This window comes from Erythrolamprus reginae, chromosome 2, assembly GCF_031021105.1.
Source record: "Erythrolamprus reginae isolate rEryReg1 chromosome 2, rEryReg1.hap1, whole genome shotgun sequence".
NCBI classification, from domain to species: domain Eukaryota; kingdom Metazoa; phylum Chordata; class Lepidosauria; order Squamata; family Dipsadidae; genus Erythrolamprus; species Erythrolamprus reginae.
Genome location: NC_091951.1, coordinates 290,987,178 through 291,014,282, shown reverse-complemented (window position 1 = coordinate 291,014,282; position 27,105 = coordinate 290,987,178). Strand labels below are relative to the sequence as shown.

Here is a 27,105-nt window from a genome sequence, read left to right as displayed (position 1 = left end):
CGCAGATGGTGGTTTTACTTCCGCATCCAATATAACGCGGAAATCGGTTAGCGCGGGAGGTCTTGGAACGTAACCCCCGCGCTAACCGAGAGATCACTGTATTTACCCTTGTGCTGATGTAAAAGGAATAGTTTCACTGAAGGTCTGACGCCAACATTGCTCGCCATTTCCTCCTAGAAAACGTGATTTTTCCATGGACAAAACCTTTGAAAGCTGAAGTCTTGCAACTCCGAGAAGCAAGTCTTTAGTTGTTTTATCTTTGTGCCATAGCTCCACCAGCAATGGTAATCTGAAATGCAGGAAGAAAATAGTTAATTTACAAGAAACTACTTTTTTGTATGTCTTCCCCGTCTTGTCTCAGTGGAAGTATGCATCTTTTATTTTTTAAATGCCACTTTGCCTGAAAATAAGGTGAAAGCTGTAAGTAGGCTAACCCAGTTATACAGAAGAAGAATGCAAGACTGCAGTAAACAAGTTATAGTATTTTATGTAACTAGATTATTTAAATAAGCATAAATAAATTAGATTGTTTAGCTTTGAATATAAACAAGCACCAATAAATACAAAAATACTTTAAAAGTACAATCATAAGAAATTTAAATATATTCATATTTGTGATTTACCCAATTGCTATGGCAATTCATCCTAAAAGAAATCCAAGTACTGTATTACAATATATTTTAGACTTCATCTGCCATTTTACATTTTATTACTCTAAAAATAGGAGGCAATTCTAGATTGCAACTGCAATGCAATTATTATTTTAATTTTTCCATTCCTACAAGTTTAGCTATTGACATTTGAAAGCTCATTGTAACATATTTGCACAACAGCTGTCAGGGTTCATAAACACACATTGATATATTTACTTTTTCAATTAACAAGTATTATTTCCTAAAGTACATTCAGTTTAAAATAAGCATTGCTAGTTTTATAGGCTTCAGTTGTTTAACCTCAGTCACTACGTGATAAAATACAGAATCCTTTTCATGACAGTAGCAGGCAAAGACTGGAATACTGGACATATAGTGAAATAATCCTTTTTTCCACCATGAATTTCCTTAACTGGCATGCTCCTCTCAAGAATAACTTGTTTTTTTCTAAATATGCCTGTTGGTGGCTACAAACAAGTTTAACCAGTTAAGGGGCTGATGAACAATACCCTGTATTAGTTAATAGCACCAAAGAGTCGAATAGTAGTACCAAATAACAAAAATCTCATTCCACGATTAAAAGCACAAATCCAAATGTCCATTAAACTGTTGAAGCAGGACAAAAAGTTAAATTGACATGGCTATAAGGGACTCCATATTGCGTTAACAGAGAAACATTGTTTAAGATGGCTCTGTTCCAATACACAGTGCAGTTTTTTTCTTTATCAGCACTGCAGGTAAGTGAGTTGCTCCCGGTTCAGCCCAGTTCTGTGAACCAGAAGCTGCGGCAATGGGAGGCTCCGCCCACCCACCCGGGACTTTTCTGCACACGCACAGAAGCTTCTGCACATGCAAATTGTAGCAACGGGATTTAGAACCCACTACTGCTACACTGGATGGTATGCCCGGGAAACTTCCGCTATGGAGCATGAAACTGTGCGTAAGATGTGTTTAGGTCAGTCTTAATGTTATTCTTAAATACTTCTATGCAGATAAGAGTAGCAGCTTGCTTTTAAAAAAGCCATTATTTGAGAAATTGCAACAGCAATGGGCAAAAAGTACAACAGTGTGCTTAATGCCTTTGGAAATCCAGACAATTGGATATGTACAAGAGGTTAAAACAGTTTGAATGGGGGCTGTATTGCAACCTAAGTTCCACAATATGTGTAATCAACCTACACCTAACTGCTAAAATCAAACTTGATCTAGGTGAAACAGTATTCCTGATTGAGAAGGTCCAGCCTGATGTGGATAGCCCATGCACAGTTGCTGTAACTAAATATAAAAGTCTTCTGGGCCACTTGGGAGCTGCCAAGGATGATTTATATCTTCTCCAGATATTGTAGAAAGGGGAGTGATGAGAAGATGCATTGCAGGTAATTTTAATAATTTGCATTTAAGAGCATTAGGAAAAAAATTGGGAGGACTTGCAGCTCAGTAACAATGAAAAGAGGTCTATTTAAAGTTTAACAAACCTCATGGTGATTTCAGTAGCATTGAAGGATCTGCTCATGTTGAATAGACTGAGCCAAAGTCCTGTTCAATCATCTCCCTGACCCATATGTTTTCCAGGTAAAAAGAAGGAATTTCCTTTCACATCCCCAGGGAAAGAATACTGTGATCAGAGGGAGATTCAGGGAAGATTATTTGTCTGATCTAGCAACAGGAATCCAATGGAGGGTGGTTCCACCATGATGGAAATATGCTGCTTCATCTGGTTTCAAACCAGGATTGACCAACATTACAGCCAAAGGTAGTAACCCCTGCGTCCTCCTATGCAACTGAAAAAATACTTCTTGATAAGTGTAGGAGAAATAGATTGAGTAATGTTTTCCAATAAGGCTGTGTTTGAAGGACTTAACTGAAATAGCAATTCTAGCCATTTAAGACTTTTCTGATATGATCAGAAAGTCAGAGATTTCCAGGATTGTGAGAGGTTCAGACAGAAAAGAGAAATTGAAATTTGAAATATGGATATAGAAAAATAAGAAAGTGTAAGTTTAGTGAAGAGTAAAAACTGGGTGGGACATTGATCTCTAAGTTATACAAAAGAAAATTATTTGATCTTGCTTATTGGACCAATGGTAAGATATGCATACTAAGGATACTTTTCCATCAGAAATAAAACAATATTAAATACTAACTTGGCTCTGGAGCTGGCAGCACAGTACTGACCTGGTTCACTTCCTTTCTGCGGGGCAGGTACCAATTTATGTTAATTGGAAGTGAGAAGGTCCTCCCCTTGTCCCTAGCTATGTAGAGTTCTTCAGGGTTTGGTAATAGTCTCTCTACTGCTTTTTTATATCTACATGAAGCTTCTGATGATACTTAGTTATATATCTCTACCCTTGCCAGAGATATGTGGTTGATATTTGTCCTAGTGTGGAAAATTGTATGGGGAGCTTCAGTTGAATCCTGGCAAGACTATGTGGTTCTGGATTTGGAGGCCTGATGGTTCTGGGACTTTTATTTATTTTATTAATTGGACTTCTATGCCGCCCTTCTCCGAAGATTCAGAGCGGCTCACAACAAGATAAATGCAAAATACAAAAATAAGCATATCAGAAATCCAAAACCTAAAATGAATCTAAAACCCTGATAGTTAAAAAAAACTCTTTAACACATTCATCCCATAATAATATACATTCACATAATCAGTCGGAGTAAGATGTTAACACTCAAGGACCCCAAGCCTGCCAGCAGAGGTGAGTTTTTAAAACCTCGAGGAAGGCCAAGAGGGTGGGGACGGTACAAATCTCTGTAGTTGATTCCAAAAGTCAGGGGCCACCACAGAGAAGGCACTTCCCCTAGGCCCTACCAGACGGCATTGCCTGGCTGAGAGGACCTGGAGAAGGCCAAATCTGTGGGACTTGACCAGCGGTTGGGATACATGAGGCAGAAGACGGTCCCATAGATAATCTGGTCCTAAGCCATGAAGGGCTTTATAGGTCATAACCAACACTTTAAATTGCGATCGGAGACCAATCAGTAGCCAATGCAGCTTGTGGAGTGATGATGAAACATGGGCATATCTTGTAATTGCATTTTGCACTACCTGCAGTCTCAGAACATCTTTTAAAGGTAGCCTCATGAAGAGGGCATTGCAATAGTGCAGCCCCGTGGTGATGAGGGTGTGAGTGACTGTGAGAAGTGACTGCCTGTCCAAATAGGGCCGCAACTGGTGCACCAGGTGAACCCTTGCAAACGCCCCCCTCACAACTGAGAGGTGGTGTTCTAAGCTCAGCTGTGGATTGAGAAGGAGTTGCGGACCCTCTGAGTGGGTCAAAAACACCCCCCCAGGGTAATGGATGGATAGATAGGATTGTCCTTGGGAGGCAAAATCCACAGCCACTTCATCTTGTCGGTATTGAGCCTTAGCCGTTTAACACCCATCCAAACCCTAACAGCCTCCAGACACCGGCACATCACTTCCACTGCTTCACTGAGTTGACACGAGATGGAGAGGTACAGCTGTGTGTCATTGTTGTACCGATGGTACGCAGACCGTACTTTAACATCTTTGGTACTGGATGAAGTGGCACTGATCCAGACAGAACCAGTGTGCAATAAGGTTTTCTAGACTCACAACTCCTACTTTGCACAGCTTCGTGTTCTGTGTCACTTATGCCCCTTCCTGGAATGCAGAGCTCTATTCATACACTCACCTTCAGAATAGATTATTGTAACAAGCTCTATAGCAGGAGTCTCCAACCTTGGCAATTTTAAGACTTGTGGATTTCAACTCCCAGACTGTCTCAGCCAGCTTCTGTGAGTTGAATCCACAAGCCTTAAAGCTGCCAAGGTTGAGGACCCTTGTTCTATAGGGGGCTGCCCTTAAAATGCATTCAGTAGCTTCAGCTGGTGCAATTGAACCTTGTACCTTAATTTGATTTGTACTTGAAAGTTTTTACCTGTTTTTAATTGTTTTTAATTTATGCTGTTTTTCATGTCTTTATATTGTTTTATTATAATGTTATTATAACTGTCCAGAGTCACTTAGGCTAGATGGATGATGCATAAACTTAACAAATAAATAAAATTATTAAATTCAATACTTTATCTGCATTTTCATTGCAGCAAATCATTCAAATCATTGATTAACAAGCACCAAATATATATATATATATATGGTGCTTGTTAATCAATGATTTGAATAGGTCAATTCACATACTTTTAAAACAACCATAATGTCTTTTTAAAAATACATTGTACAAACATAGGGACAAGATACATATGCTATCTGAACAAACAAGTGATTTAGAACACATTTTAAATGGTAAATATCTTAGTATGGGAAACTTAGTTTGCATAAAAATGAACATATTAATGTATTGATTATAAAAATCTCAGAACATAAGTTACCTGCAAAAGGTATCTTGAAGCTGATAGGGCATAGTTGCAAAATCAAATGCACAATAAGACTGTGGAAGAAATACTTCCATGTTTTTTCTTACTTCCACAGGAGGATTTGTCATAATAGGTGCAGCGCTGCCAAAAAATGGGTATGAATACCTATGGAGGAAGACAAAATTAATATCAAATCAATCTGACCAGTAACTTTAAGCAAATTTTGGGAAATATAAATTCAAAGTACTAATAGCTTAATAACATTTGAACTTGAAAATTGCAAAATCCATTAATAAAAATTTCTCAGAGAGACTTAAATAATAGTAACCTCACTACACATCTCTAGGTGTAGGTCTCATTTTATTTTAATACATCCAGATAAGATTAAGCAGAATTCTATTTCTGAAATGAGGATTCCTTGATATAGCCACACAGTTTATTTGATTTTGGCCTAATGTAATCTAATAAAATATATTAGTTTATGGCTAACTAATAAAATTAAGCAATTGTGGTTTATTCAACAAACCATGGTAGAGTCAGATATATAAAATTAGTCTACATAAACATGATCTTTGGCACCATTTTGAAGGGATGTTATTCCCTATAAATCAGTAGAATTAAAGCCTCTCACTCCTAAAAAATCTCCAGCTCCTGCCCACCTAACAGTTCATAAGTGTGCAGACATGAGTAGATAAATAGGTACTAATTCAGTGGGGCTCATTAACAAGGAGATGAAAGGAGCCGCCAAATGGGCATCCCTTGGGCAATGGTGATGTCAGTGGCTAATCCTTTCAACCCAGAAGTGCCTCAGTACAAATGGGACAAGACTCCTAAAAAGTATCATTTATAGTTTATAGTAAAGGCTTTTCTTGCTCTGATGGCTATTTGTAAAATGTTAACATATAAAATCTAGCTCATCATCTGATGGCATCACTATTCTTTTCTACATTTTCTATCAAGTTGAAAACAGGATCAAGCTGAAGTCTATACAAAAAATACACAGTGATGATTTGAATAGGCATATCACAGTTTAGTCTAATATTAAAGACTTCAGGGGAGAAACCATTTGTTTGGACTTTCCTTCTCTCCTATAAAAACTATAAGAACTATTCTTCACTATATTCTCTTTGGAGAAGGGTGGCATACAAATAATAATAATAATAATTAATGTTTTAGTATTAGAAACTATCCCATAAAATTGTTTTTTCACACAATGGTTACTTAAGATCTAGATTGATCTTGATTTTACATTGTTTTATTTAACAATAATAAAGCATGCCTTCCCTATGAATTTCGGTTTCATACCTTAACATACAATTAACAGGAAATCCAGCATCCAGATTATGGACAGCTCTTAAATCTACTGAAAAACAAAAATGATGGGATGATGCAGGAACAGAAATTTTTTGTCCTGTAGCGGATTCAGAAGTACTAGGATGTTGAGTCTGCAAAGTAGGCACTTTAGTTTTCAAAGCTGCAAATATAAGCACAAAATTTATCTTTTAAAAATATTGGCTTTTGTTCCAATAAAGACTCCTCAATCATTGATATACTGTTGCAACATTTTAAATAAGTTTAAGTTATTATTACTCTAAGGTGTGATGGCTCAGCAAGTACAGATGGCAGACTTGTCAGCTGGAAAGCTGACAGTTTGGGTTTGACATGACAGGATGAGCTCCCGTTACTTGCCAACCTAGCAGTAGAAAATAATGCAAATGCAAGTAGATAAATAGGTATCATTCCGCTGGGAAAGTAACTACGTTTAGTGCAACTTAGTATATATGATATGATCACAGAAGTGTCTTAGGACAACGCTAGGTCCCTTGGCTAAGAAATGGAGATTAGCGCTGTCCTCTAGAGTTTGATTTGACTGGACAGAGGAAACCTTTACCTTTATTACTCTAGTTTTATTTGTTAAAAACACAATTCTCAACCAGATATATAACTCCATGCTTCTCCAAAAATAAGACATTGTCTTATATTTTTTTGAACCCTGAAATAAGCACTTGGCCTTATTGCCATTTACTCAAAAGCCTGATTAGGCTTATTGTCGGGGGATGTCTTATTTATTAAAAGGAAGGGTTCAAAAATGTTATGTGTGTATGTAAGTGTGTATATATGTATATACACAAGCATTTTAAATTATCTACCCACAAACCTATCATCTATCATCTATCTATCTACCTACCTATCAACTATAAATAGTATACGATTTTTTAATATCTACTAGAAAATGTTTTAGTTTCCTTGGGACACAATTTATTTATTTATTTTATTTATTTATTTATTAGATTTATTCAATATTTCCATATTTCAAGAGATTTTCATATAAGGGCAAAATCATATAAAGCACCTGTAAATTACTGTATTCTGCTTAAACAGAAAAAAACTGGTGTTTTTATGCTAACAATCTACTTTAAAAGAAAACATGAAACCTGCAATCATAAGCAGATGGTGCTCTCAAACTAAACAAAGGGATTCCATATGTAGATTATAATCACCTGCTGACTCTTTCCATATACTTAGAGCTTTTACAATGTGTTAAATTAGATTAAATAATTGTGCAGAGTAACATTTTTTCTATGATGCTGTTATAAAACAAGATAGAAGGCAAGAATTACTTCAGGGTAGAGATAATAATTAAATTACGGGAAATAGGATCTGTGCAATTATTACCCTTTTTCTGTAATTTTGGATTTTTGTCATACTGAATACTTTCTACTTCACTTTCGGTAGCATCCTCTTTTATGGGAGGAGAATGCTGTGTCTGAGGTAGTATATCTTGAGAGCCATTTTCAGGTCTCCCTTCTTTATGATGTGTTGGAGACAAATCTTTTTTCACGTTTTCAGTCTCAGGCTCTGCAGCTGGTTGGATTATAGGCTGAACAAACCAAAAGGGAGACTTATGATTAGCATTAATTTCATTTTCATGTAAAAGTGATCATCATTTATTGCATTCTACACTTTAAATAGTAGCACAAATTAAGTAGCAAAAAATGAGCTGCACCTGACAAATTCTGCCATCCTTTTGAAGTGATACCGATATCCCAACAGTAGGTGCCATATCCAAAGGCATGGGTGGCAGTTTTTGCCGAGCTCTATTAGGTGGAACAAGAATAAATGCTCCTTCTATAGCTACTGGATGCTGGCAAATTTCGGCACTTCCTTTCTTTAATAAGCTAGTTAAAAGAATTTCAGTACTTCCAAGAGATTGGTCCCCACAGCAGAGATGAATCTAAAAATCAAAAGAGTATTATGAGAAAAAAAACTAGACATTCAGGCAGTGTTCCCTCTAATTTTTTGGGGGGGTGAGCGGAAAAGTATAGTGTCTGAGCGGCAGTCCCTTGGGGACTGGGCGGCACAGAAATAATAAATAAATAAATAAATAAACAAACAAACAAACAAACAAAAAACCCACCCTGTTTTGCCTCAGAGAATTTCAAAATAAAATACTGTACTGTGTGTCTAAAACAGTGAGCTCATAATAGGGCAACTCTATCAATATGAAAATGCCACTTAAATAGTTGAGCTAGTTTCAAACTAGATTTTGATTTTCTTTCTCTCTTCCTTCCTCTCTTTTTTCTATCTTCTTCTCTCTCTTCCTCTCTCTCTCCTTCCCTCTCATTCTTTCCCTCTCGGCTTCTGGGCAGGTTTGGAAAACTCTGAGTTGATGATGATTTTTAAGTGAGCGATTGCTCACTGCTCAGCTTAGAGGGAACTATGCATTCAGGGTGTGTTCCAAAAGTAATGCAATTATTTATTTAAAAGTAATTTATTGAACAGATTTGCACAAACACTTAAACTTCTTCAAAGTACTGTCCTTGGGCCTTTACACACTAAACCAGGGAGAGATATGTAGATGCGGGATCATTTCTATTTAAACACCCCACAAGCAAAGGGAAATGCTGCCTGCCATTAAAATGTAAGAATATCTCCAATTCTGATGATGCATAAGCCTATTGGAATTATAATATTGCTTTTCTGCAGGATCAAAACCTTTGCATGCATGCATGCCAGACTGGGTTGTGATTATTACACAGGAGTATTTCAGATTTTAGAACTATTAAGGTTTAAATTATCACAAAAATTGTAAAAATGCTTACCTGCAACTTTGAGTGACCAAAAAAATAAGCTCTTAGAACTTCAATGCTGCTGCGTATTCTAACAGATGCTCTTTCTGGTTCAAAGTTTGGATTCATTAGATCAGTAAATGGTTCATTGGTAACGTCATTACCAAGTAGTGAATAGTAAAAGAAGAACTCAGGCTTTCGTTCTGGAATTTTCACTGTGGTAGGTATTAACTGTTGTGAATGTAGAGAAACACAAAATAGATTATGCGTCGTCAGTATTTGGAACTATGAGTATTTATCTGCACTTCCGCTATAAAGATTTTTCCACATTCTACTAAACTTATTTAGGCATTTAAATATTTAGCAAATATAAAATCGGATGACTCAAAGATAAGAGTAACCATTAGCTCCTGCTCATAAATTTTTTAGCTACTCCCATCAGGACAGATTATAGTTAATTTATATTTTTAGATGTTCAGAGCAAGAAAGAGAAAGAGACAGAGAAGACTGATAATAGGACCATGCATACTGCAAATATGATTTTAAGTGATTTAGAATTTGCATAATCCAGTCCCTCACTAATACTTATTAAAGCAGCTTGTCTAATTCTATGCTTCAATGCAAGCAATGTGACCCATTGAAAGAAGCAATTAAAGTTAATGAAACATAAAGCAGTCACAACTTTTCTTCAGAGTTATATGGACAGCTGAAAAAAAATATGGGCAGCTTTAATGAGCAGAGTTGGGTGTCATGTGGGTGCTCTTTCTGGTTCAAAGTTTGGATTAAAAATATTTCTTTCTAATAATTTTAAAGAGTATATGGGATCCCAAATTTAATGCTATTACAAAGTCAGGAGGCACTGTGAAGATCATGCTTTATAAAATTGTCTACATGGTAACCAAATAAGAATCTGCATTCACTACAACAACCCATTTAAAAACATAAATCAATAGTATTACCTGTTCTAACTGTGTAGCAAATGCAATAGTAACTGACAAAACAAAATAGTCACGACAATATTCTGCTGGTCCAATTTGATGATATCCTTCCTCTTCATTTAGCACAGGTATAAGATTTTTGGGGTCCAATCCAGGAAACTGAAAAGATACTTTAAAAAAGAAGAAATCTGACTTGAACTTTCTGAACAACAACAACAAAAAAAAAAGATCTGAAAATTATATAGATAATAATTTTTATGCTTTGCAGAAATCTAAGACCAATTCGGTCAATGAAGTTTACAAACATTGTATCCCAGGGAAACTAAAACATTTCCTAGTAGATATAAAATAATCATATACTATTTATAGTTGATAGGTAGGTAGATAAATAGATGATAGGTATGTAGGTAGATAATTTAAATTTTTTGTGTATATACACATATACACACTTACATACACACATAACATTTTTAAACTCTGCCTTTTAATAAATTTGTATTCATAATTGGTCAGTTCTTTACCAACTTGGAATAATTTAACGTAATTTGGTGTTGAAAGTGATTTCTAAAAAAATCACTATTTTTTACATTGTAAAGCATTTCCATATACAGTGGAACCCCGACATAAGAGCTGCTCTACTTAAGAGCAACTCGAGATAAGAGCTGGGAGGGGAGAGATATTTTTGTTCTACTTACAAGCCCAAATTCGAGATACAAGCGCCAAGGAGCTGTCTCCTGAAGCCAAACGCTAACTTCCGCGTTCGGCTTCAGGAGACAGCTGCGAAGCGGCGCGCGTGTTTTAAAAGGTTGCAGCCGGCCTGGGGGGCTCGGGGGGGTGCTCGCAGCTTTCTTTCTTGCTCTTTTTCTTTCTCTCTTTTACCTTCCCTTCCTCTATTTCTTCTTTTCTTTCTCCTTCCCACCTTCTTCCCTCCCTCCCTCCCTTCACTCATTCCTCTCTTACTCTCCCCTTTCATAAGTTTCCTTGCTTCCTTCCTCTGTTCCTGTCCCTTCCCTCTTTCCTTCCTTCCTTCCCACCCTCCGTCCATTCATTCACCCATTCCTCTCTTGATCGCTTAAAGCCGGTCCCTGGTGCAAAAAGGGTTGGGGACCTCTGTCCTACAGGATTGGGTGGCAGAGAAGTTGAACATATGTAAATTTAAAAGTTTAAGAAAGTTTACAAGTTAAGTGAAAGAAACTTCATTATTCATTTATATGTACATGTACATTTCTTCATTAAAAATATGTCTTTCTGCATAATTTAGACTAACTTTGAGAGTTTTTTGAGGGCTGGAACCAATTAAAATTATTTACATTAATTCCTATGGGGAAAAGTCGTTCGAGATAAGAGCTGCTCGACTTAAGAGCCCAGGTCCGGAACGAATTAAACTCGTATCTCGAGGTACCACTGTATTCATTTCTGAAAGAGATGAACTACAGAGAGGACTACAATAAAGTATCATACCAGCTTAACTGGATGTCATAAGTGCAGACATAAGTTGTTCATAGACACTGGGCACAATGCCTGGGTTTTATAAACTGGCTTTACTAGGTTACACAAACTGACTATAAATCAAACATATTTAATACAAAATGTGCAAAAAAATGTTACAAAGCATATGGATGAAAAGAAATTCCACCATATGAAATACAATACACATTAAGATTAAACTTTGCTAAAATTTACAACAGAATATTAAAAAAATATTTAGGACAGAAAATAAATGTATGAAGAGTAAAACTCTTGAATCAAGTTTAAGTAGAGTTAAACAGTTAAATAGAGTAACTGTACACATGCTGAAAAATGATTTTAAAAATAGCAGTAAAAATTATTTAGAAAGACAAGAAATATTACAAAATGTAATAGACAAAAATCTAAAATACAAACACAGAAAATAATAGTAGATAATTTATAATTCTGACATCTTAATTTTTAAAGTAAATTAGAAATTGACATAAAGGAAAAGACAATCAGAACTACCATTAAGAGAGATAGAAAGGAATCTCTTCTGACTTTGAACAAACATTATTAAAAATGAAATGAATTCACAAGATAAATATATCAATTTAACATATTTCATAAAGACAGATAATTCTATGTAAACTTCTAAAAAAAATTATTAACCAAGATTGTTTCATTTTCTGGATATATAATACTGTACAGTTATAAACAGTCAGAAATCAGGTCTCAAATTTTTCCAATAGGACTGAGCAGACTTTTGACTTAATGGATGTACTTAAAAACCTAATCTGGAGACCTGAATTTATTTATTTATTTATTCGATTTTTATGCCGCCCTTCTCCTTAGACTCAGGGTGGCTTACAACATGTTAGCAATAGCACTTTTTAACAGAGCCAGCATATTGCCCCCACAATCCGGGTCCTCATTTTACCCACTCAGAAGGATGGAAGGCTGAGCTAACCTTGAGCCGGTGATGAGATTTGAACAGCTGACCTACAAATCTACAGTCAGCTTCAGTGGCCTGTAGTACAGCACTCTACCTGCTGCGCTACCCCGGCTCAATTGAAGTAAAATCAAATAAATAATAAAATTGTACAGGCATATATTTGAACTCAATAAATTAGTGTAACTACATAAAGCTGACAAGTTGTTTTTAGTCCCAAAATAATGTATTCAATAGAAATTATTATTATTGTTGTTGTTATTTATTAGATTTATATGCCGACCCTCTCCGAGGACTGGGGGCGGCTTACAACATTTAAAAAAGATACATTGAGATACAGTTAATTTGAATTTAAAAGTTACATTTAAAAAGTTACATTTAAAAACTAAAAAGAAACCTATTAAAATATGCACACGTCCATTCAAACAAACTCATTATATATTCAGTGGTCAGGGGGCAGAATCTAATAATCCCAAGCTTAGTGGCATAGGTGAGTGTTTAGACTCTTTCGGAAGGCAAGGAAGGTGGGGGTAATGCCAATCTCCGGGGGAAGCTGATTCCAGAGGGCTGGGGGCCCCTCAGAGAAGGCCCTTTCCCTAGGTCCTGCCAAATGACATTGTCTAGTTGACAGGGCCTGTAGAAAGCCAACTCTGTGGGACCTAACCGGTCACTGGAATTCATGCAGCAGGAGGCGGTCCTGTAGGTAATTTGGTCCCATGCCATGTAGGGCTTTATAGGTCATAAAGGAAATAATAACAAATAGAAAAAGTTTATAAAATATTGGTATAGCAAAATTGTCAACCATTTCTAGAGGTAGAATGTTTATAAATTTTATAGATTTATCACAATCAATTCTATGAAAAGAAAAGCATTTATTTTACTACTAACCTGCCATTTCTCTGGGAGGTGCTTCTCTTGCTTTAAAACCATCAATGGATGCTTTGGTGTCAGTTTCTAACATCAAATTTAGTTGCAATTCAGGCTTAAATTTTGTGTATCTGTTGCTGAGTAAAGGATACCATTTTGGTGGCTGTAGCAATTTTATTGAAAAAGATAAATATTATGCTTACAATAAAGAAGCAATAATAAGAACCAATGAAATAATACATTTGCAATGCAGCAAGATAAATTAAATAGTCAAGCAGTAATATATTAAAAGAGTTCAAAAAATAAAATTAACAATGCACAGATGGTGTTTTTACTTCTGCCGCAGCAGCGAGGAGCCGAAGATTGGGGTTTCCCCACCGCCCACGCAAACTCCTCGCTGCCGCTCGCCCGCCCTTCGCCCGCCCACGCCGTTCGCTCGCGCCGCTTCCCAGCTGAGTCCTGAAGCGAATTCGCTTCAGGACTCAGCTGGGAAGCGGCGCGAGCGAACGGCGTGGGCGGGCGAAGGGCGGGCGAAGGGCAGGCGGCGGACAAGCCGCTCGCTCGCGCCGCTTCCCAGCTGAGTCCTGAAGCGAATTCGCTTCAGGACTCAGCTGGGAAGCGGCGCGAGCAAACGGCGTGGGCGGGCGAAGGGCGGGCGGGCGCGCGGGCAGGCAGGCAGCGGACAAGCCGTTCGCTCGCGCCGCTTGCTCACGCCGCTTCCCAGCTGAGTCCTGAAGCGAATTCGCTTCAGGACTCCGCTGGGAAGCGGTGCGAGCGAACGGCGTGGGCGGGCGAAGGGCGGGCGAGCGGCAGCGAGGAGTTTGCGTGGGCGGTGGGGAAACTCCTCGCTGATGCCCGCCGCTCGCCCTCCCGCCAGCAAGAGGGGGAAGACCCAGGGAAGCTGCCCAGCAGCTGATCTGCCCGGCGCCATCTACGCATGCGTGCCCATAGAAAAAAGGGCGCGCATGCGCAGATGGTGTTTTTACTTCCGGGTTCAAAAATCGCCATATAGCCGTTTCGCAATGATCGGGATCGCAATACCCGGGGGATCACTGTATTTTAGCCTGTAAATCCAGCATAGTTTGAATTCTATGGTCAAGATTTAAATGTATTTTGCAACATAGCTGACTATGGGCCTCAATACACTCTGGTTAAATCACTGTATAGCATATTGTATGGTTATGCACATTGTGTAATTTAATTAATCTAAAGACCAATTTCACTGAAAAAATAAAGCAATATCTTTTCTATACTGCTTTATAATTGCAGGTGGAATCCTAAACTCCTGTACTGGGAAATTTTCTACCATTCAAAAAGCTAAATGATAGAAAGTCAAATCACTTTCTTTCTTCTGTCTACTACGTGATTTTTTTTCCTTTATGGACAATTATCAATTATTTGAAAACTCACCAGTAATCTGAAATGCTGTAATCTAAACATATACATTCAATTCTGTGCAAAGTTAGGTCTGGTAATACATTATTACTTAATCCAAAACAAAACAACTAAAATCTGGAATCCCAGAAAAGGAACCTATTTTATTATGAGGTAGATATAAATACCTGCTTTTTCTCTTGTGCAGTTCTTAAATCTAGCACAATATAACCTATCGTCTCTTTAACTGAAGATAGAGAATCCAAAGCAAAGCACTGCAACTTCACAGGTGTACGCTGTAATCTGTACAAAATATGAACCCCATGCAAGAATTGTTAGCATATATATCATTTTTTTTAAAGTTCTTATTAATTTGAATGCTATTATATTAATACTTTACATATAATCTCAGAAACATCTACACTAATTAAAATTATTCTCTCACAAGAACAAAGAGAGTTTAGTACCATTTTTATTCACAAGAAATACAATCTAGTATTTAAAATAATCTTTCCCCAAAGGATTAATGGATAGTATAAAACAGATCTATTATTTTGTTCTAAGCAAATCTATGATAATCTTCCCATTAAAAGAAAAATAAAATTAGAAGCATAAAATATTTATCTTTATTTTAGATATAGGGTAATAGTTAACAATCACAGTCCATTACTACATCTATTTCTTTAATTGAAAAGACATTTTAAAAAATAACCACGTGGAACAACTGATCTCTTATGTCGCTGAATTTTACAGCATTGTCCCAGATTAACTCATTATAAGTATTATTTTAAAAAATTCCAGGAACCTAAAGGAGGTCCATAGGGTTAACCGGTTCACAACTTTTTGAAAAATAACCTGTGTTGGTGAAGTGATTTCCTATCAAGTTCCCAAGCTAACTCTGTGGCAAATTCTGGTTGATCAGTATGTTCTACAGGATCTGTAGCTAAATATTCGCCATCAAACTTTGCCTCTACCACCAACATACGCTTTGGACGTTTGGGGAAATAACGCCCTGGGGAATAAACAGAAAAGAAAAATACATTTAAGAAGCTGTTAAAATAGAAAAACTGTACTGTGCAATCTGATTCAAATATTAAAAAACTATCCTTTAACCACTGCATAACTATATCTTCCATGGATTGGTTTCATATAAATTAAAAACAGCTTATCCCAATTAAAGCAAAACTTGATTGTGCCTGCGATGGACAGTAACTCAGATGATTAGTTCAAAAATGGAATGCTTGTGTTTACATATTCTGCTGAGCCAAATTCTAGTTTAAAGGGAACAAGTAGCATGCATAAATAATCAATTTCTCTGTTACTGTTGAGCTAAGATAGAAGCGCATGTATTTTGTTTAGCATAAAATGTTAACAGGAAATGCTGCTTCATTTGTTTCACCATATAAAAGGAGTTCCTGGTTTTCATCTTTCCAGTTTGTGCATATTGCTACAAACCACAAAGCTTCCATGGGTCATTTCTTACTTACGCTAGCAGAAGTGAGAGAGATCAAATTCATTCATACTGAGCCAAAATTCTAATTAAGAATGAAGTACAAATACAATTAGGGACCAGGTTTATAGCAATCATATATTTAAATGCTCCAGATTACCTGTTCAAAGAGAAATGGCCAATAAGGAAAATATTGACAGAATTTACAGTATGGACTGTTTCACAATATATCAAAACTAATCCCTCAAGTAGACTAGTCCATACTCATAGTAAAGACTCAGCAGTAAAGACACATGCCAAAGGTGATATGCCACAAATACTAAATACTAAAGTTTCAGTATTCATCAACACACAACTATTTGTGAAAGCACACCCATTCTCATGCAATTTTTGAAGAGGAATTTTTAAATTGCACGAAAACAGGGCATACTTTCAGTTTTAGGAAGTTGCAAAAACCATAGAGCAGCATTCTCCAAAGCTGCTTCAAGAAAGAAGACCTCATGAAACCCACATCAGCGTCAGGTAGGGCGGCGAAGGCATGTCAACAGAAAGAGAATGCTTCCTGAGGTAAAGTGGTACCCAGCTCATGAGCCATGGGAGAAGGCACAATGTGTCCTAAGAAGCAGCAGTGGCATTAGGGTTGAAGTCAAAGCCATCTATTTCAGATCTAGCATCAGATGCCTTTGTTCAGGGTGGCCTAAATGGGGGGTGGGGGAAAGAGAATGGCTTCTCTTTTGTTTGGGGATTGGATGTGACCTGTCAGCAGAGACAAGTTAAGCATTTTCCAAATTTCTGATATTCTGAGCCAAAAAAGTTCACCATCATTGTCCTATAGCTGTGATGACACACCTATGGAACGCGTAACACAGGTGGAACGCGGAGCCATATCGGAAGGCACGCAAGACTTTGTCCTGCGTACGCTCCAGTGCGCAGCTGATTTTCGGCCTTGGGAAAGGCCGTTTTGCCCTCCACATGCTTCAGGGAAGCTTTCAGAGTGCTGTTTTTTGCACTCCTGAGATTTTTTTCCTCCAGGCATTTTTTTCCATGTACCAGGCTTCAGTAAGGCCTGTGGGCAAGTGCGGGGGCAGCGTGGGGTGGTGCATATGCATGCATACTAACACACCCACACACCCCTTTTGGCACGTGAACAAAAAAGGTTCGCCATCACTGTCCTATAGTCTCTTAAAGGTTCCTGTAGGAGAAAAGTGTCAGTCTATTTTTGTTTACTCTAGAACAGTGATGGCATACCTTTTTTTCCTTGGGTGCCAAAAAAGCATGTGTGCGCACTACTGTGCATGTGCAAGTGCCCACACCAATCCATGCCCAGGCATGAAAATGTCCACACCTAAAAAAAAATTATAGGGAACATTGCTGCCCAACTCTGTAATGATCATGAATAAAATAAAGATTTCCTCAGAGTGCTCCCTCTGATTACATAGAAACATAGAAACATAGAAGTCTGACGGCAGAAAAAGACCTCATGGTCCATCTAGTCTGCCCTTATACAATTTTCTGTATTTTATCTTAGGATGGATAAATGTTTATCCCAGGCATGTTTAAATTCAGTTACTGTGGATTTATCTACCACATCTGCTGGAAGTTTGTTCCAAGGATCTACTACTCTTTCAGTAAAATAATATTTTCTCATGTTGCTTTTGATCTTTCCCCCAACTAACTTCAGATTGTGTCCCCTTGTTCTTGTGTTCACTTTCCTATTAAAAACACTTCCCTCCTGGACCTTATTTAACCCTTTCATATATTTAAATGTTTCGATCATGTCCCCCCTTTTCCTTCTGTCCTCCAGACTATACAGATTGAGTTCATTAAGTCTTTCCTGATACGTTTTATGCTTAAGACCTTCCACCATTCTTGTAGCCCGTCTTTGGACCCGTTCAATTTTGTCAATTACCTCACATAACAGATATTTCTGGACAAAGAATTAATTCTTTAGAATGTCCTCAGCTTATTCAGATGTACCCATATGATCTTACCATTTGTGCAAAAATATGGAATATTTGCAGTTGGTACAGATGCTTCCTGAAAGTATTTCATTGCACTGGAAGACTTCTAAAAAATCTATTTATTGCCACATGGCGGCAGCAGCACCAATTGTGGTTTCTGCCACTACCCTTAGGGCAGATTTAATGCCTTGAACCTTACCCAAACCCAAGATGGTCCACCATTGCCTTCCAAAGTCTTCTCCAACCGCAGGAACCTCCAAGAATTTTAAAATCTGGAGGCGACCAGGTTGATTTAAGGCGGTATTTACAGACAGGCAGAATGGGGGTGATGGCTTTTCTCACCAATTCCTCTCTAGATCTGCCCTCGGTAAGCCAATAATATTCCTGAGAGAGCTGCTTTAAAGAATTACCTTCCAAGACTCAACTTGCATACTTTCAGAAGAATGTTGAGAATACTTGTTGGCACAGATATCAAGATAAGGGGGTGTTTATATATATGTTTTGGGAATGCCCGATAGTGCAGAAATTTTGGAAAGAAGTGCAAGAGAACACTAATAGGGTATTAAATATACAATGGACAATTACAAAGGAAATGGCAGTATTAGTCAAAAGGAATGAGATGGGAGATTTTAGAGAAATAAAAGAAGTGGCGATAGATAGATAAGCGCTCAGGCAGTAATAATCCTAGGCTAGAAGGATGCGACAAAATGGACAATACAAAATTGGTATCGGTACACGGTGACCATATTCAATTTGAGATTATGGATAAGAAGATGAATTCGGCCAATGAAACTAATTTGTGGGAACTGATGGGACAAAGCAAGAGGATATGTGGTTAGTAGAATTTGAGACCAAGGTATAAAGAATAAATTAGAATCACTTTATAATATGTAAATAGATATATTGCTCTTGAGTTAAAATGGTATACAGTATAGAAATTATGCCCCCATTTTGGTGGAGGGGTATGGATGCTGTTTGGTGGTGAGCACACTGTGTGAATGCTAAATGATTGTATTATTACAAAAATCAATATTTTTTTATATAAAACAACAACAATAATAAAAAACATTACCTTCCAAGATAGAGACCACAATGAGGAGCTGGTCACACTTAGCGCCCATTTTCATTCGGGGTTAGCGGTTACCGAGGTCCCCCCAAAAAGCTTATCCGCTCCAGAACAAGCCAGCACAGCTGGTAACGTCCGAAGCCGACGTCCTATATGGGATGCCCGACGAGCCACGTCGGTAGGCAGGTCTTTCAACTCTCAATCCCGCCTGTCCGCAGCTCTTTCGCGCCTCCGGCTCGTTTTTCAATTCAGCCGGCCGCTTAGCAACCGGGAGGCGTGAGAAGGAAAAGGCATGCCGGAACGCAAGAGCCAGCCGCCCGAGGGAAGTTTATGGCGGCTTCGCTTCCGTCTCTCGGTCGCCGTTTTCGAAGCTAAACGGGACCACAGCGCCACTTACAGGAGTGGCGGGGAAGTTTTAAAGAAAGGGAGCCCTGGCCTAAAAGCAGCAGCAAAGCGGTAGGTGCGATTCGGTGTCCGCTGTGAGAGGGATAAAGTTTCAGTTTTGAACAGCTGTGGGTGTCCTCGGTTTACATGCGAATTAGTAACCGGACTCTCCCCCGCGGATAGCTAACGAAAGTGAACAAAGGAGCTGCACATCTATCCAAAAGCAGATGGCCCAAACGGTTATTGGGAAGGAAGGATTTTAAACAAAAAGATTAGTCAGCGCAAGTAAGCTTCCCGTCATTGCGTTCTTTAAAGCAGGGCTCTCCAACCTTGGCAACCTGAAGACTTATGGACTTCAACTCCCAAAATTCTTCAGCCAGTTTTGCTGGCTGAGGAACTCTGGGAGTTGAAGTCCACAAGTCTTCAAGTTGCCAAGGTTGGAGAGCCCTGCTATTAAAAGACCTTTACATCCTCACACACAGAGGTGTGCAAATAATTATTTCCGTTGTAAGCTAGAGTTGAGGATGTTTCCCCATGTTTTCTTGAAATTCCTTTAAGGGGATCTGCTTACTTTCTGCAGAAGATCCCTTGGTCACCCCTACTACCGGTAGCTGCAATCCGATGCACAAAGTTTTCATTCCAAATTGTCTCCCTTTCTGCTGTTTTTTCATTTTCAGAGGTGTGGATGGTAAGATTTAATTGACGGAGCACCCGCCTTGGTTTGAGCTCTCTCAGATAAGTCATCTGTTTTTCACAAACATACAGTATGCACAGATACCATTCTCAGTCTTCTGAAAGGTTTTTTTTTCCTTCCCTTTTTTCAGTTTTGGACTTAAACAAGTCACATTACATCAACCTGTATAATTCTTGAGGGGAGTGAGGAGAATGAAGCTGAAGTAGTCACCGACAGGCAGGACGTTGCAGCCCACAAGATCATATGCTGCAACGTCCTGCCTGTCAGCGACTACTTCAGCTTCAACCACAGCAACACAAGAGCACACAACAGATTTAAACTATTAACTGCTCCAAACTTGACTGTAAAAAAAATATGACTTCAGTAACCGAGTTGTTGAAGTGTGGAACTCATTACCGGACTCCATAGTGTCATCCCCAAACCTCCAACACTTTACCCTTAGATTATCCACGGTTGACCTATCCAGATTCCTAAGAGGTCAGTAAGGGGCAAGTACAAGTGTCAGTAAGGGGCAAGTACAAGTGCCTTCCGTCCCCTGTTCTATTGCTCTCCTATATCTCCTATACCTTTCTTCTATTCCTATATCTCTTCTTCTATTCTTTCATTCATATGTTCTATTCCTATATCTTCTCTTCTTTCTTACATATACAGGGGGTGGACAAAAACATGGAAACACCTTGAAAAATAATCAAAATATCTTTTAATATGGTGTTGGTCCATCTTTTGCAGCAAATACAGCCTCAATTCTCCTAGGTATTGATTCATACAAATTGTGAATTGTTTCCAAAGGAATTTTAGCCCATTCTTCAGTTAAAGCACCCTCCAGTTCTTTTAGAGGCGATGGTGGTGGAAATTGACTTATTACTTAAATCTCTAAAATCGACCATAAATGCTCAATAATGTTGAGGTCTGGTGATTGTGGTGGCCAGATGAGATGCTGAACTTCATTAGAATGTTCCTTGTTCCATTCTTTAACAATTCTTGCTCTATGGATTGGTGCATTATCATCTTGAAAGGTGGTTATAATCAATCACAATCTGATTCCTACATTTCCATGTTCTTCAGAATACCTCCTACTTTCAACATGCTTTTAAATCTGCTTTTATTACTACCATATGATATTTTTTACAACGTATTTTACCCAAATCAGTTGCACAGCTTTCCAGCAGTATGCATCCAAACAACCTGGGATGCATTTATACCACATAATGAGTTAGTCTTTGTTGAGCTCACAGTTACCCAAAAACATTGCGTTCAACTTTTTTTTTTTTAATTTAGGAATGGCTTATACACTTTTAAAGGCAGTACGGGAATACAGATACCCATCCTCCCCCCCCCGCCTCTTAGAAGAGTGCTTTAATGATGCAGAAAGCTGGCATTTTGCTTTAGAGCATGCCAGTACAGTAGTCCCTCGCTATACCGCGCTTCACCTACTGCGGCTTCACTTCATCGCGGGTTTTCAAGAAATATTAATGAGAAAAATCATTCGCGGATCTTTGCTGGTTCACGGGTTTTTGAGGAAGTCGATCAGCAGATTTAAACAGCCCGCAAAACTCGATCGGCAGGTTTTTTAAAAAAAATATATCTAAAATTGTAAATACTGTATTTAAATACTGTATCTAAAATAAATACTGTGTGGGAAGGGTTTATAAACACTTAAAACAATGAAAACTTACCAAACAATTACAATATAAATACTTAAATAAGTACTATCAGTCGATAAATTCCCCATCGCGGATTTCACCTATCGCGGCCGGGTCTGGAACGTAACACGATAAGTGAGGGACTACTGTATTCCACTTTTAAATGTAACATTATATAACTGGTTAAAGGTCAGAGAAAGCAAGGAGCCAAGAAAGATCTTTGCATGCCAATTGAATTCTATACCATTGTAATTGTGCAGGGACACAAGGGCATCTTCAGTATAATCTGTCTTCAGAAAAGTTAGTTATGAGAAAAGCTGGAAACAGTGTGGGAATGATAATAATAATAATTAATAATAATAATAATAATAATAATAATAATAATAATAATATATTAGATTTGTATGCCGCCCCTCTCCAAAGACTCGGGGCGGCTCACAACAATACATGATACAATGCCAATGAAAGGAACAAAAATTATTATTTGCTTAACTTTCCCAATATTTTGATTTAGTATCAGCATTAGTAGAATTAATTTTAAAAAGTAAATTCTTTGCATTTTACCAATAACTTGTTTGTTATGAATAAATGCCTATTATAGAAGACTATTTTGTCTGCTGTTTCCTATTTCATGTTTTTTAGTATTTTAGTTGAGACAGTGAAATTTAAAAAAATTGAATGGCAAAGTATCTTCATATTGTTATCATTCCTGCAGTCGAGGGAATCAATTCAACTACAGGTAGAGTGCTGTACTGCAGGCCACTGAAGCTGATTTGTAGATCTGAAGGTCAGTAGTTCAAATCTCATCACCGGCTCAAGGTTGACTCAGCCTTCCATCCTTCCGAGGTGGGTAAAATGAGGACCCGGATTGTGGGGGCAATAGCCTTGCTCTGTTAAAAAAGTGCTATTGCTAACATGTTGTAAGCCGCCCTGAGTCTAAGGAGAAGGGCGGCATAAAAATCAAACAAACAAGCAAACAAGCAAGCAAACAAATAAATTTGCCTCAAGATCTAACTATACGGTTTCAACTATATATTTGTGGCTATTTTTTATATTATTTCTAGGTTTTTTTCCCCATTAGTTATTCCCAAAATTGTAAATTGGAAAGGTGCTGAAGAAGAGGATTTATGTTCCAATTTTTTAATGTAGCATGCATCCCAAACTTTTTCATCAAGTAATTGAGATGTATATTCAAAGCCATACATTTGTGCAATTTTATTGAAGTTGTTTCAATTATTTTTTTCTTAGTGGACGCAGAACTCAAATATAAGCCCTGCATTATCGTTCTGTGGCATGTCATCCAAGATTTTGTAAAATGCCAGCTACATACTTAAGTAACATTGGGCTAATTGCCCATTGGTTTAAATATTTAGATATTATAGATGTCAATGCTTTTAGGGGGGAAAATCAAAATCTAGATGAGGCAAATTTGTTGCCCACAACAAAAAATCTTTATTTCATTTTGCAAGGAAAGAAAACTCTATTCCCATCATCCCATGTTTCAATTACTGAAATAAAGATTGAGTAATAAGGTTCTTAGTTTATTTATAGTAGACATTTTGCCTCCTTTGGTGACAATTCGGCTTTTTCTTGTTCCATGCACTTTTCTGTGTGAAGAAAAGCAGTTCTTGAGCTCCAAAAGAATTTCTAATTGCTATTTTATCCTAGGAAGCTTCTTGGTAGGGGTTCTGAAAACAATAGACAAGTTGACACAGAATGTGCTATTTGGGGAGTAGGAACACCTGCCACTCTCTTCAATGTGAAAATTGAGGTCATGCAAATGTTGAATCAGCAATTAGCTTCACTGTTCTGGCTCTGGACTCAGTGGAAATTGGCCCAGGCCAGAACCACTATCTCTTTTCCCCAGTCCTCAAGACTGCCAACACTGAAGAGAAGGCATCAAAAGGTGGCATAGGAATATTTAGTCTTCAAACTAACCTGGCAAGGCTCCATTGCACTAAGTTGCTGATGGGAGCCAGATTTGAGTCAGCTGTGATCAGGCAGGAGAAGCAGCAATTAGTTAGAAAACAACCTGGATTCAGCAATGGTGTTCTATGAAAACCTTACTGATTCCTGCCTTAGAATTCCTAGATACTATTTCTCTCATTTATTTTCCCTTTTTCCTCCTTCAAATTTATTCTGTCTGGCGAACCTGATAAGTGTGCCTGAAATGTGGACTGAATTTATGATGTTGATAGACCTGATTGATTTACTGCTGCTTTAAACCTGATGTCACAACTATTTACTATATGGGACTTGGGCAGCATCATTTCTCCTCCCCTGTTAAAGATGAATCCTACACACCACTATTGCTTTTCTTGTTCACCACCCACGCTGGGATTCCGGGGGCAGGGCTTTGACGTCATGGAGACTCCTTCCTGGACCGTGGCTTTATTTCCTCCTCAACTCCCCCGTTTCGGCCCTGGCCAGGAAGGAGTCTCCGTGACGTCAAAGCTCCGCCCCCGGAATCCCATCATGGGATTCCCCACCTCCTTTTGCCTGCAGCGCCATTCCAAAGGCGGGGAAATTTTGGGCTCTGAGGCGGCGCGGCTCTCCCCCCCTGTTGCGCCCATTGTCCAGGGCAGCCCGCGGCCGCCTTATTTCTTACGGAAAAGGCGCAGCTGCTGTGTCCGAGCCTTTTCCGTAAGAAATAAAAGGAGACAGGCAGCCGCGGCCTGCTTTGGCAGAAGACGGGAAGGCGGGGCCAGAAGTGTTCGGGTTCGGGTAATTTACTCGAACTCGGCCGCCAAGTTCATCTGAACCCGCCGAACCTGAACTTTGTTGCATTCGCCCAACACTACTGGGAATCAAAGAAAAATGTGTCATTCATTTAATTGCAATTTGCTTTATTATAGAGGTCTGAAACTGAACACACAATATCTTTGTGATATGTCTGTAATAGCAATATAAATCTAATAAAATAAAAATAGAAGCCCCAAAGGGGGGAAAATGATAAAAACTATGGTTTACATATCATATTGACTAAGGTAAGGTAAAATCAGTCAAACTGGATTCAAAATGTTTCTAAAGTCTTTTATTGGTGTGTATTATGTTTATCATGTATGATCTTTTGTAAAGTATTTCAGCTTTAGAAGTGCTTGAGAAGAATATAATCAAGTTCATTTGGAAGGAATGCTCTCTGGTGACAGATCTTTATGAAGTTGCCTGTTTCATTTTCCCCAGTAGCTCTATCTTTGAGAATCCGCCAGTATTTTGATACTTTATCGTCACCGAAAGGCTTGGTTAAGGCTAGTTCTTTATGCACCATGATTATTTTTAGATTTCACTTGTATAACAAAGCTCAGGAGCACAATTTTATCACAATTGAAATGTTATTATTTCTTTATAAATAAATAGTTTTAACTATTTTCATATAAAAGGGAAAATAGCTTTTGGACTGAGTAGCTATCACGATCCATTAATGGGCCATAAAATATATGTAGCATATTTTACAAATCATTCACATTACTAAAATAATTAATGTTGTTTGTTTTGCGGCTGCTGTTAGGAAAATGAACAGTGAATCCATTTCCCTATTATTCTTTTCCTCCAAAAAACCCCCATAAACATAAAAATCCCGTTGCTTCTTTTGTGTTTATGCTGCACAAATTAATAATACTAAGATAGCCATTTAGTAGTAGAAATATTCATTTATCATGTAAAAATCAAATTGGTCAGTCAGCAGCATATACATTTTACATCTTGTGCTTCAAACCCCATTTCCCCTTAACTTGTCAAGGAGGCTGAAAAAGGAAAGCAGAGGTTTAATATTTTCACATATTGCAAATTATCAGTAGCATTATAAGAATAAATTTAATAGTAAACATTAAATGAAATACTCAGAATTGATTCTGAGTGAAGCATACGGCATGTGTTTCTTTGGGGAATTAATTATGCCATAAATCCATATACCGATAATTACAAATGATACGTTATTAAATACTTTAATTCACTCAATCCTTTTCCCCGCCATGATCAGCAGTCATTAGGAATTCTTTATTAACTTATTTGCTTGACCCATTTTCCTGGTGACATCTATCATAAAAATCTTGAATGTGTTTATAAACCATTTCCTATAAAAGATGGCAGAAGAGAAGAACGTATGCTTCGCTTATAGCTCCAATACCTTCATTGGGCTGCTGTTGATCCTCTTTCTTATGGTTCTTCACGATTTAGTCATTCTCCCAGAGGCCTTAATATATCATATAGATTAGATTAGATTTATTGGATTTATATGCCGCCCCTCTCCGTAAACTCGGGGCAGCTCACAACAATAGTAAAAACAGTACATAGTAACAAATCCAAACCCACCAATCTAATTACAATTTAAGTTAGGAAATTCATAAAACAGTCCCAATATATATAAAAAACAGGCATACAGTCAATCAATAAAACGGCAAAACAACATGGGCAAGGGGGAGATGTTTTAGTTTCCCCATGCCTGAAGTAACGAAGTGCTCTAACAGCTATCGGAGACATCTATAAAGTTATTATAGGGTTTTCATTAGCCATGCAACCAGGGGTTCTGGATTCTGCTACTGCTGGTTCACTCAGGGATGAGCTGCACGGGTCGGCATGCATTGTGCTCCACAAGCATGCTTTGCATATATGTATGCCTCATACTAAAAAAAGCTTCTGCAATGTGGAAAAGCAAAAAACAAGATCTTGGAACCAACTCAGGGGCATGGCAGGCCTGGGTCACTGCCGGTTCCAACGACCCAGGCTGCCAAGTTACTAACAGTTTTATAGAGCCGGTCCAAACTGGTAGGAACCCACCTCTACACACAACCCATAACACTGTAGTATCACTAAAAACCTTTACCTGTTTGCTTGAAAAGAAGTAACAGCTGATTCACCATGGGACAGGTTAGGAACCAGGGAGGCTCAGCTCAATTCAAGCTTCAGTCCCTGAAACTCAGCGGGTGACTTCAGGCGAGTCTTCTCAATCATGTGAAATAAAATACAATTTCAGCAAACTGTCCCGATTGTTTAAATAATCAGAATGGGTTTGTTTTCTTTACTGAGTTTATTTCACTCATAATCAATGGTCGGTAACAACTTGCCGTTCTTGCTAACAGGCAAGTACTGTTTCTAATTGGTGTTTGTGCTGGCCAGTAATGAGTACATTATGCTGTCTCTTCTCCCCTTTCTAGAAGTAAAAGGAATTATGTTGTTAGCTTTTCTGCTTGCTGGTTTCAAAACTGGCACAATCCTTCTTAGGTCAAATATTTTGTTTCATTTATCAGTTCTGAGCCTC

At 38.1% G+C, this 27,105-nt stretch overlaps 1 protein-coding gene across 1 annotated transcript in view; it reads right to left on the bottom strand.

The window, feature by feature from the left end:
• CEP120 (centrosomal protein 120) overlaps nt 1-19,559 on the bottom strand; it is a 43,270-nt gene extending 23,711 nt beyond the window's left edge. Inside the window, exons 1-11 of the mRNA XM_070742857.1 lie at nt 19,134-19,559; nt 15,506-15,662; nt 14,839-14,953; nt 13,298-13,439; nt 10,030-10,178; nt 9,104-9,301; nt 8,008-8,235; nt 7,677-7,881; nt 6,306-6,474; nt 5,016-5,165; nt 107-289 (exon numbers count right to left, since the gene is read on the bottom strand). Of these exons, the coding sequence (XP_070598958.1) occupies nt 107-289; nt 5,016-5,165; nt 6,306-6,474; nt 7,677-7,881; nt 8,008-8,235; nt 9,104-9,301; nt 10,030-10,178; nt 13,298-13,439; nt 14,839-14,953; nt 15,506-15,662; nt 19,134-19,188 (1,751 nt within the window). The 5' untranslated portion in view covers nt 19,189-19,559. The remainder of the gene's footprint in view (nt 1-106; nt 290-5,015; nt 5,166-6,305; nt 6,475-7,676; nt 7,882-8,007; nt 8,236-9,103; nt 9,302-10,029; nt 10,179-13,297; nt 13,440-14,838; nt 14,954-15,505; nt 15,663-19,133) is intronic.
• Between the last annotated feature and the right edge of the window lie 7,546 nt (nt 19,560-27,105).